This window comes from Moschus berezovskii, chromosome 17, assembly GCF_049115385.1.
Source record: "Moschus berezovskii isolate FMDL1 chromosome 17, NW_MosBer_1.0, whole genome shotgun sequence".
Lineage (NCBI taxonomy): Eukaryota > Metazoa > Chordata > Mammalia > Artiodactyla > Moschidae > Moschus > Moschus berezovskii.
Genome location: NC_142476.1, coordinates 57,419,858 through 57,432,688, shown reverse-complemented (window position 1 = coordinate 57,432,688; position 12,831 = coordinate 57,419,858). Strand labels below are relative to the sequence as shown.

General features: G+C 41.0%; 1 protein-coding gene across 1 annotated transcript in view; it reads left to right on the top strand.

Annotated features, from left to right (window-relative positions):
- PLD5 (phospholipase D family member 5) overlaps positions 1 to 11,304 on the top strand; it is a 418,022-nt gene extending 406,718 nt beyond the window's left edge. Inside the window, 2 exon segments of the mRNA XM_088845062.1 lie at positions 3,535 to 3,649; positions 11,048 to 11,304. Of these exon segments, the coding sequence (XP_088701188.1) occupies positions 3,535 to 3,649; positions 11,048 to 11,304 (372 nt within the window).
- Positions 11,305 to 12,831: the final 1,527 nt, after the last annotated feature.

Genomic DNA, 12,831 nt, shown 5'->3' with positions numbered 1-12,831 from the left:
GTATTGTATTGACTGAGCTGTTAAAATCTAATTTCCTTCATACATCTGTGAAAGCAATAAGCACACACATACACATGCACTTCCAATCAGAACTAAGACAACAATCTTTAAGAGTGAAAAATACCTCAAAAAGTAGGTTGAGTAGTTTTTCAAGATAATCAAATCTCCCCCTCAAAAAGGAGACTAGAACTCAAGTTTCCTGGTACCAGCGTCGTCCTCTTTATCCACACTTTAATTTGCATCCTCTCCATTTTGTTTGAACTTCCTCCTTCATCTACTATTCTTATTTGTAAGACAGTAAACAGCAGAGCCTTGGAACATGCACCAGTGCAGACTCCCCCAGCCTGGGATCCTGTCCTTGTTCCAGGTCCCTTGGGGCATGTGCTGATCCATGTCCGCATCCTGTGAGGGAGGCAGGGTTGAGGATTCATGAGCTAGCTCTCTAGCTCATCTTTAACTCTCCTCTGGTCCACACACATAGCATCCTCATCCTCTCCTCAGGGCCCTTGTACATGCTTTTTCCTCTCCTACAACACTCTTCTCCATGCTTTACCTGATTCATGCCCACTAATCCTTTAGATCTCAGCTTTCCCCATCCTCCACTGTGGACATTCAACCAATGTACACTGAGACCTCTTCTAAGTGATAAAGTTTTGCACCATGCATGAAGCATTCAGGGACCCAGATGACACAGGCTCCACTGTCAACTTTGATACATGGCTTCCAAGATTGCCTTGAGCCTCAATACCCCAAGGCCAGTCAGAGGAAGAAAAATATTGGAGGAGTGCACAGGAGGCCCTTAAAGGGAAAGTCGCTCAGTCGTTTCTGACTCTTTGTGACCCCATGGACTATACAGTCCATGGAATTCTCCAGGTCAGAATACTGGAGTGGGTAGCCTTTCCCTTCTCCAGAGGATCTTCCCAATCCAGGGATCGAACCCAGGTCTCTCACAGTGCAGGCAGATTCTTTACCAGCTGAGCCACAAGGGAAGCCTTATGAATTAGGCCTAGAGGAGGTGAAATCCCTTTAGCTTTCATTCTCTGAAGGACAGACAGTCTCTCCATGTCCAGCAAGGCCCCATATGTCAAAGCATCAGAATATAGAAAATAAGACAAAGCTAACACAGCAGAGCAGAGGAGAGTACCTGGGGCCTACGGCACATGATGTATTTGCTCCTATGTCCTCTCTCGACTTCCCCTCAGAACAGCTCAGTTGTCTCCACCAAGCCCCTTTCCTGACCCCACAGCACATCTGCCACGGAGGCACTATCAGTTGAAATCTCTGGCATGGAATGTTAAGGGTTCTTATTTAAGACTTACGAGAAGTTGCAAGGACAGTAGAATCCATCATTTTAACCTCTACAGTATTTACTCAGCTTCATCTTTTTGAACACTCATGGTCACATTACTTGAATAAAGCAAACATTAATAATTCCCTGCTAGACATTTTTTAAAACAGAGTCTTCAATCTCTGTATAAGCCAGGCCATGCATTTCTGAGCATCAAGATAAGCGTAGATGAGAAAGAATCTTATGGCCCCAATGCCAAGACCACAAATGGATGAAGAGTTTTTCTAAGAAAAGTGAAAGTTGGGATCTTGCACATAGCATGTCTTCAGGAGCCTAGGAGCACTGATAAAGCAGATAGCCTGGTAATCCTCATCCATAGAGGAATATGCACCCTCACCCCTGGCTTTGTGAGTTTGTATCCATGAGGTGGCTCTTGGAAAGAGCACTCACCAAGCTTTCCTAGTTAAATGAGGGTTTTTTAAATAAATTAACAAGTCACTTTTGAAGTGTCTTTGCTGTCACCTGCAGCATGTTAGATGTCTAAAACTATGTGAGTGGATACAATATGATCTCTGATGTCATCTTAGTCCCCCAGATAGATCTGTTTTCCCTCTTTTGGGTCATTGTCAACTTTCTGGAGGAAATGGTCTCTCAGTCAAGCCTCAAGCTGTGATGCCATCACTGACTTAAATTGAATGCATAATTTATTCTTTCTCAAATTTGTCTTCATTCTATAGTGGTATCTTCCTCAGAAGGAAAGAGCCCATTGTACAGACAGGTATTGGGATAGAATATCCAAGCAGAATGACTGCTGGCTGTTAATCAGTTTCGTGTGACCACATACAGGTAAAACCATGACATAAGAGCATTCACAGGTTATTAAGTCCATCTGAAGAGTCCACCAAGGCTGTATGTGAACCCATCAAATCTGACACAGATTTTGAAGAAGATAGGAACTGAGGAAATAAGGTGATCCAGGCTACATTGCCTATAATCATGGTAATATGGCAGTAGGAAAACCTTCCTCTGGAATGTGCAATAGAATATTCTTAGGTGATAGATTTAGACCTGTGTATCATTGATCTCAAGGGTTCTACCAAACAAAACAAAACAAAATAGATTAGAATTTTCAGGGCTGGAAGGGACCTTAGAGATCACTTAGTTTATCACTCTTTTCTCAATGTGTGTGTATGTGTGCATGCTCAGTCATGTCCAACTCTTTGTGACCCCCATGGATTGGAGCCCACCAGGGGCCTCTGTCCATGGGATTTTCCAGGCAAAAAATGGGAAAAACCAACTCTCATTATTTCCCCAAACCAAATTTTGACACTTACACAGTTTTAAAACTATAATGATATCTCCATTTTCAGGTATCATCTCATTTTTTCTCTCTGCCTCTTCTCTCCTTCAAACACATGATTCTACAACTGTGAGACATTCTGGAAAGATTCCATGCAGTTTTGAAAATGCTCAACGTCTTTCAGTGTGGAGGAGACCTGAGGTCCTAACCTTAATGGTGTCTTCTGTGAATTCAGTCACAGTTTAAGCCTCCTCTGAGCACTTGCTCATTTCAGCAGATTCCTGAAGCCACTCCTGATGTCATTCACCTCTCTTAGCACCCCCATCCCCATTCCAGCTGAACTAGAGTGCTGGTTTTGGATCACATTAGAATTGAAATTCAGGACTTGAAGGTGTGATTTTTTTTTGTTTTTTGAGTTGATTATTAAAAGAGCTTGTAGACATAGGTGTTTAGATGGAAACTATTTGTTCTTTTGGCAAAACCTTTTTTTGACCTTTGGAAATCCCCAGTCAATTCAGCTAGTCATTGACATGGGCCTGCTGCTTCTTATAAGATATGCAGCATGTAGGAAATCAGTTCATTGGCATGCTTGACAGAAAGCACCCTGAGGCATAGTTAAAATGTCAGTGCACCCTGATGAATAAGATGATAAGAATTAAACAACTTCTGGCCTTCTCCCTGTTAAAAGAATGAATTTTATGTTCATTTTATTGCTTAAAAGTGTTAATTATAGACCTGGATGAGCATGTTCATTTTCTCTCTTGTTGCCTATATGGATTTGAGACCAAAAATAGCTTCAGCTATATGAAGTAACAAGATTGCGGTTTTAATAACTCAATATGAGGTCTATTGCTGATCCTTGGATAAGAAACCTTTATGTGACCAAAATCAAAAATGTTCTCTATATTCACCTTGTTTATTTATTTATTTATTTATTGTCTTATAGAAATTCTTTGATCTGGAAAGAGAGAATGCTTGCATTACAAAAGAACAAAGGAATCACACCTTCCCTAGATTAAATCGCAACAAGTATATGGTGACGGATGGCGCAGCTTATATTGGTAAGTGTCAGGGAGGTGAGGTTCTTCAGGGGATCATGCAGGTTAGTGGTAACCCAGCTGCACTCTGCTGTACCCCATGGTGAGGAAGCCCCTGCCAGTGAATGGGAGGCCCTAAGGTCAGGAAACAGGAGAGTGAGGGTAAAGAGCTCTTCAACCAAACATCTCATCTGTGGCTTGGTTCACAGACCAGGAGACCATAGAGGATGTCTTCTCATAAGTGTTTTGCAGAAATTCCATGGTCCATTTGTCTTATTTTGTGCTTAGTCACTCAGTTGTGTCCAACTCATTGTGACCCCATGGACTATAGTCCACCAGGGTCCTCTGTCCATGGGATTCTCCAGGCAAGAATACTGGAGTGGGTTGCCATGCCCTTCTCCAGGGGATCTTCCCCACCCAGAAAATGAACTGGGGTCTCCTGTACTGCAGGCAGATTCTTTATCAGCTGAACTACCAGAGAAGCCCTATAGGCGGGAAACTGGATGGTTCATCAAAGGCCAGTCCTGGCACTAGAATGAACCAGAGCTCATTTCCTACCCACCGTACCACAGCCAGTCTGTCATGAGTAATGGGGAAGCAGACCATTGAAATTTGATGTCCAAATGAACACTGTCTGTGCAATAATCCTATGCCTGCCATGAAGGAAATGGCAACCCACTCCAGTATTCTTGCCTGGAAAGTCCCATGGACAGAGGAGCCTGGTGGGCTGTAGTTCATGGGGTTGCAAAGAGTCAGACACAACTGAGCAACTAACAGTAACTTAACAGTTGGACAATTTCCTTAAGCTCTCTAAAACCTCAGTTCTCTTATCTATAAAAGGGGGTTAACTAGTTTCTGCCTCATAGGATGATGTTTAATTAGGATAATATGTACAAAGCACCTTGCACAATTAAAGCACCTAACACGTAGATGATACCTGATTCATGTTAGCTATTATTATTAAGGTAATAAAGCTCCAGACACAGAAACAATATGTTATTGGTTTATTATTTACTAGGGGATCAAACCTATTCTACTTTCCCATGACGTGTATGGGTCCAGGGTAACCTCTTTACTCGTTCTGTCACAGGCAGGGTGGAAGTTATTATCTATTAAATGAAGGGGCATAGATCACAAAATAGCTGGATGGTTTTTACAATGTCCAAATGAAGTAGCAGAGTCAAAGCAGAAAAGAAAAGCACAGGTGTGGAATAAAGGAATATGAAATTTGCATTATTTTTCCAAATTCAGTGAGTAAATAGAAAATATGCCCTTTTTAACTTTGTAAAGCACCTTTATTTGATTCTCTTAGCAACATTTTCAATAGGGAAGGCAGCTTTAATCACCTAGAGTTTAGAAATAAGGAAATTGGGCCATAAAATATGAAATGAATTAAACATACAGATGTCAGGGGGAAGATTTTAGAGCTAAGTTTCAAATGCCGGGCATCCAGACCCCTCACCCCCTGTAGCCCTTCAGAAGTCACTGTCGTCGGCCCCTGGAGACACTATCTCCTGTGTCCGTGTAAAGATGATCTGTCTTTTCCCATTTTGAATGGTTGTGTGTCTTATTAGTAGAATACTGAAATTTTTTAAAATGTATATCATTCCAGTTCTAGAATATGCATTGTTTTGTTCATGTTGTCCCTCTCAGTGACATAAGGTGTGATAATTTAGATTTTCTCATGTTCATCAATGCATGGAGAATAGAATGAAATGAGCTTCTTTTTAAACAAGTGACAAAAGCAGACTCAAATGTGTTTAGTCCAAAGTGGGCACCTCTGGTTCAATATTGGGAAACAGGAAACACAGGGATGGATTACGTTTCAGGCACAGTGTGATGTAAGAACTCAAATCTGAATCTTTTACCTGTAGAGTTTACTTAAAGTAAATTATTGTATGCACACTCATCAGTGACATGCGCTTATATCCAAATACTCTTTATAATGAATTAAGTAAGTGTATTGGAGTCAGACAAATCTCTGATTTCAAGCCCTGACACAAGATAGAAGATGATAGAGTCACACAATCTCTCTGAGTCTCTGCAAAGCCTCTATTTCCTTATCTTTAAATAAGGGAGATAATAACACCCACCCTTTGGTGATGGTATGAGGATTGAATGAGATAATATATGAAAGCTACCAATACTGTCACTGCTTTGTCTACCAGATTCTTAGCAAAGACTGATTCCTGACTCTCTCCCTTGTTTCCCTGTAATGCATTTTTAAAATAGACTTTGGTTTTTGTTTAAGTTTTAGGTTCACAGCAAAACTGTGCAGAAGGCACAGAGATATCCTATATCCACCCCATCCCTACATGTGCACAGTGTCCCCCATTGTCAACATCCCTCATCAGAGTGATGCATTTGTCACAAGTGATGAACTTACACTGACACATCATCATCACCCAATGTTCATCATTTCCATTAGGGTTCTCTCTTTGTGTTGTACATTCTGTGGGTTTCAACAAATTATAAAGACATGTATCTGCCATTTTAGTATTATACAGAGTAGTTTCACTGCCCCAAAATCCTATGTGCTCCACCTATTCATTTCTACCCCATCCTGGCAACCACTGATTTTTTTTTAACTATCTTCATAGTGTTGTCTTTTTCAAAATATATAGTTGCAATTATATAGTGTGTAGCCTTTTACAATTGGCTTCTCTCACTTAGTGATATGCATTTAAGGTGCTTCCATGTCATTTCATGGCTTGATAACTAATTTCTTTTTACTGCTGAATAATATTCCATGTATGTTACCTTCTCTGGAGAAGGGAATGGCAACCCACTCGAGTATTCTTGCCTGGAGAACCCCATGGACAGAGGAGCTTGGTGGGCTATAGTCCATAGGGTTGCAAAGAGTTGGACATAACTGAGTGACAAACACATGTTACCTTCTAGGAGTTTTATAATTGTCTATTTTACATTTAGGTATGATCACATTTTGAGTTACATTTCGTGAAGGGTATAAGATCTGTGTCTAGACTTTTTTTTTTACATGTGGCTGTCCAGTTCTTCTAACATCATTTGTTGAAAACACTGTTTTTGCTCTATTGAATTGCCTTTGCTCCTTCATCATGATCAGTTGACTCTATTTGTGGGTGTATTTTGCGGTTCTTTATTATAATACATTTTTAAATGAGTACATTTTACACATAGCATCTTCAGTTCAGTTCAGTTCAGTCGCTCAGTCGTGTCCGACTCTTTGTGACCCCATGAACCGCAGCACCCTAGGCCTCCCTGTCCATCACCAACTCCCAGAGTCCACCCAAACCCATGTCCATTGAGTTGGTGATGCCATACAGCCATTTCATCCTCTGTCATCCCCTTCTCCTCCTGCCCTCAATCTTTCTCAGCATCAGGGTCTTTTCAAATGAGTCAGCTCTTCGCATCAGGAAGCCAAATTATTGGAGTTTCAGCTTCAACATCAGTCCTACCAATGAACACCCAGGTATGATCTCCTTTAGGATGGATTGGTTGGATCTCCTTGCAGTCCAAGGGAATCTCAAGAGTCTTCCCCAACACCACATAGCATCTTACCAAAACTTTAATTCCCTAGAATGAAGCATAGTTCTAATATAAAAATACTTAAAGAGAATAAAGAGGGAAAATTCATTGATAATTTAAATAATTATCAGCATATTCTGGATTCTCTTAGAAGTTACTCAGATACCTGCTGAGAATGCTGAATAAAGAAAAATCCACACAAGACCTTGCATGGAATTATAGTTCCATTAAATGCTCTGAAGACTTACAGAAGACTCTCCAGACAGTATCATATCTCTACTTTAAATTCTCCAGAATATATTTGAGTCAAGCTTGGCAAAGTTGTTTGAAAGATGGTTTGATTATTTACATATAATATCCTGTGAGTTCATTTGCACCCTCACAGGGTATTTCTGAGGTTAGTTCCCCAACTCTCTTGGCATTTGGGGCCCCAAATATGCATTCTAGAAGCTGAAATGGCAGTCTCAAAAAGAGCTGGGTAAAACCGCTTCCAAACTGAAAAACTACTGAAGCATGTACGTGATTTTGAGGTTTAACCCAGCCATCAGGAAATGAAAGGTAGGAAAACAGTCACCTAGTGTAGGAATGCCCCTTAGAACTTTAGGGGTTCCTGAGAACAGACTAAAACTTTCGAGAGTCAATCAAGATGCAGAATCTTGGCTCCATCCTTTGTATTAAAGGATAAAAGCTGAATTTTGCAGAATAAGACTTCAAAGTCTTGTGACTTCTACCCCATCATCTTGCCCCGCTCCACGTTGCCCCCAAAGCATATGCATGTTTCTTTCAGACAGTGAGATACGCAAATGAATGGAGCAGAGATCTCAGTGTGGCCTGATGCACCAACCCTGGGAGCTGACGATATCTAGGGCAAAGAGCACAGTTAGCACAAAGCAAGTACGCCTTTCCAACCAGAGGTGACATGAAACAGAATTTAAGTGTTGGCTGTGGAGTCAGACCTGGCTTTTGAACCTCAACTGTGGAATTTTTTCACTTCCACCTTGGACGAATTACTAAACTTGTCTGTGCCTTAATTTACTCATCAATACAGTGAAGTTAATATTGTCACCTCACAGGACTGCAGTGAATATCAAATGAGATAATGTTATGAGATAACAAATTACTCCCCTTGGTCTAATGTCTGGCACTTAAGGCAGAAGATGAGGTTTTAGTGTCTTCTCAAGAAGTCCTTGAAAGGTGTGCAAGAATGCTAGAGACTCGTTTATAGAATGACTAGAAGGTGCCATCTACCAACGGGTTCCAGAATAACTCTCAGCCTAGAGTAGCTACTGATCCTCTGCTTAGAGATCGAGGCCTATGTTCACGTGGCCCTGAGCATGTGCACAAAACTTAAGCCCTTGAGCATGGTCTGAGAGCACATGATCCAAAACACCCCAACAGCAAAAGAAGTCTCTGTGCAGACTCTAACAGTCTTACAAACCATTTGGCAGGCAGCTTGCTAATTTATAGCAATAAAATTCATTCAAAGTTATGTCTTTTTGGAGAAGGAAATGGCAACCCACTCCAGGATCTTGCCTGGAAAATTCCGTGTACTATAATCCATGGGGCCGCAAAGAGTCGGACACGACTGAGCGACTTCACTTTCACTTCTATGTCTTTTTTAAAAAGTATTCATTCATTTATTTATTTTTGGCTGTGCTGGGTCTTCATTGCTGCGCGGCATTGTCTAGTTGTGGAGAGTGGGGGCTAACCTTTAGCTGTGGTACATGGGCTTCTCATTGCGGTGGCTTTTCTTGTTGTGGAGCATGGGCTCTTGAGCATGTGGACATTGCTAATTACTGCAAGGGGACTCAGTAGCTGTAGCCCACAGGCTTATTTGCCCCATGGCATGTGGGATCTTCCCGGACCAGGGATCGAACCAGTGTCCCTTGCATTGCAAGGCAGATTCTTAACCACTAGACCACTAGGGAAACCCCCAAATTATGTCTATCATGAAGATATTGAAAGCATCATTGTAGTGTTTGTGTGGGGTGGGGTGAGATATTAAGAGAGAGAGGAGTTCCTTCTCCATGCTGATAATATTTGATTTAAAGGAATAAAATTAAGGAGTCAAATGGAGGAGGAAGGAAGTGTCATACAGAAAAAGGAGTTGATATGTGAAGGAGCTCCAGGGAGTAGGGGAGGGGCCAAAGAATGAGAACTATAGAGGAACAGATATTGACTCTCTATGGGTGTCCCTTCTCCCAGAAGCTTCTCCCACAGATGACTGCAGGGCCTTAGGTCAAGGACACCCAGGGACCATGATCTCAGCATCTTTCAACCAATGCTTCTGCAAGATGCCTGAGAAGCCACTGAGGAAATGGAAAGTCAACCCTATTTAAAAGCCTTCAGTTCACTTATGGAACCAGCTCTGAACTAAAGAGGACAGTCGTAATTTATGAAATAACTTTGTCAGTCTTGACATGGCTAAATTTTTATTGATGAGAATGATGCTTTGTTTATGGTATTGAAGATAGCTTTTGGAGTCTAGCAGACCTGGATGGACCATTTCACTATGTGAAGTTGGGCACATTTATTCACCTCTTTGAGCCTTCAAACTGTAGTAGTGGAGAAGACTCTTCAGAGTCCCTTGGATTACAAGGAGATCAAATCAGTTGATGCTAAAGAAAACCAACCCTGAATATTCATTGGAAGGACTGATAGTAAAGCTGAAATTCTAACACTTTAGCCACCTGATGTGAAGAGCTGACTCACTGGAAAAGACCCTGATGTTGGGAAAGATTGAAGGCAACAGGAGAAGGGGGGCAGCAGAGGATGAGATGGTTAGAGAGCGTCATCAACTCAGTGGACATGAATTTGAGCAAAGTCTGGGAGATGGTGAAGGACAGGGAAGCCTGCTTTGATGCAGTCCGTGGGGTCACAAAGAGTCAGACACGACTGAATCACTTTCAGCTACTCTCAGCTTCTTTCAAGATTAGTCTGTTGACTTCCCAACCCTGGTACCTCAGAATATGACTTTATTTGGAGACAGGGTCCTTACAGAGAATATCAAGTTAAGGTGAGGTTCATTAGGGTGGCTTCTCATCCAGTTTGAGAGGAAAATCTGGACACAGAGATATGTGCAGAAGGGAGACAATGTAAGGAGTCATAGGGAGGAGATGGCCATCTACAAGCCAAGGAGAGAGGCCTGGAACAGGCCCTGCTTTCACAGCCTTCTAAAGGAACCAACCTGCCAATATGCTGACCTTGAACTTTCAGCCTCCAGCACTGTGGACATTTAGCCTCCAGGTCTGTTCTTCTTTGTTACAGCAGACCTAGTAAACCAATACACCGCCGATCCCAGCAGTCACTCTGGGGCACCTGCTGTTGTAGCAACCGCCCTGATTCCTGGGCTGAGAAGCCTGATTCTGGGACTGGGAATTGACTCACAGCCCAGGCAAGGAGTGTTTTGTGTGTTTGGTTAAAAACTGGTGCTCCTTCTCTGGCCTCAACTTTTTCTTTGATGTGAAATCTTCTGAGCATTGTAATTAGCGTCTCTCATTTGTACATATGGATTAGATGTGTCTCTTTGAGAAGGTAGTAAATGTTCACAGGATGTTTAAGTGTATTCCTATATATTTTAAATGTTGCTGTATTTAGTGTACCTTGTGAATGTCAATAAGAAATAACATTTACCAAAAAAAGAACATCAAATTTCCTGTTTTGAGTTTCAAGTTGAGCAAAGCTGAAGAAAATGCCAAAATAATATGCAAATATTAATATGCCATATGTAAGCCTTCTTGGATCTTTTTATGAGCTGTCAACACAATTCAGTCTCCCTGTCACTATTCCTGGGTGTTTTGTTTGTTTGTTTGTTGTTTTTTTTTTTTTATAGAATCTGCTCTCTATTTCTTTAAATGGAGAATATTCCCCAGTGGAATATTAACTCTTCACCATCATTTCCTTTGTCTTTTGCAGGAAATTTTGACTGGGTGGGGAATGATTTCACCCAGAATGCTGGCACAGGCCTTGTTATCAACCAGGCAGACGTGAGGAACAACACAAGCATCATTAAGCAACTCAAGGATGTGTTTGAGAGGGACTGGTACTCGCCCTATGCCAAAACCTTGCAGCCCACCAAGCAGCCCAACTGCTCAAGCCTCTTCAGACTCAGACTCCCCTCAAACAAAACTGCCATGTACAACGCAAGTGGGAAGGACCCCTAGAGTGTGTAGTCTGAATGAACAAACTTACAGGACATCTTGTATTTCACATTTATATATATATATATATATATATATACAAAAAAAAAGACTTGAGGAGAGAAAAACAATTTAATATGTCTTTTTTAGGGAAAAAGCACACACAAAAATATTCTCTGAACAACATGTAATAACTAACAATATCTTAGCCGCGTGTACACTAAACTTAAGACTTTTGTATTTGTTACTTCTGACAGAGAAGGTCATTTTGGCTTGGAGGTTAGTTTTTACGTTTGCATACAAATTTTAAGACTTTGATGCCTCTTCCTTTCTAGTTTTAGAACTTTTTCTGCTGACCACCTGGTCCGTTCTTAAGAAGCTTAGCATGAGGTAAGCTCTTTAACACCATTCTGAGAACTGCTGACGTAGAGGAGCGTGAGGATTTTGTCCGGGAGAAGGGACTGATCAAGCCAAGTATTTGTCCTTGGAAACCATTCCAAGACCTCTATAGTTATGTAAGCATGAACAGCTTACATCTCATGCTCATCTTCAACACACTTGAAAAATACCCGTTTTGCCTCCTTCTGCATTTTTTCCAATACCACGGCTTTTATTTTCTATCATTTTCTCTTCTCACAAAATATTATATAGAACCCCTATATTCACCTAAACATTAGTTCCAAGTATGATTGTATCTTTTGAAAATGTATGAATTGTTCAGAATGAATGCAAAATGTAAAAAGCAGTCTTTAATTTTCACCTTTCAACTACACTTTTCCCTACCAAATTGATATTTTAAAACCACAGCCAACAATGTGTATCCTTTCTCTCAAGCTCAGAAAAATTATGTAGCCACCTGCTAATATCCAGCAAGCTATTCAGTCTGCATTATAAGAATAAAGTAGTTTTTCACATTTTTGCTTAGTTTATGGTGTTTAAAAGTAGATTTTAATTTCTTTATAATACTTTGCTGTTAAGAGTATGCCAGCAAACATTTATAGAGCTATTTAATATATCTTCTGCTATTTAATATACCAAATGCTTTTCAGAGAAATGCAATTTAAATACTGTGCTTAACATATTTTACTAAGAAACAAAAATATTGGATTATTGTTCTATTATGTCCTTGTGTTGTTGTTTTATATCTATACAGTGTATGCGCTCAGTCGTGTCCACCTCTGTTCAACCCCATGGACTGTAGCCCACCAGGCTCCTCTGTCCATGGAATTTTCCAGGCAAGAACACTGCAGTGGGTTGCCATTTCCTACTGCAAGGGATTTTCCTGATCCAGGAATCGAACCCATGTCTCTTGCATCTCCTGCATTGGCAGGCAGATTCTTCACCACTGCGCCACCTGGGAAGCCCATAACTATATGATATATAACCCTATATTAATGGAGACTGTTGCACTAGAGATAGGCATGGCCTATTCAGAGCCCAGAGCAGGTGCCCTTCAGGACGTCTAATCTTAATGTCGCTCCTGTCACTTCCTGGCCTGGGAACAGAGTCCTGCACTTCTTGGTCTTGGGTTTCTATTGATAATGTAGGGACATTAATAAT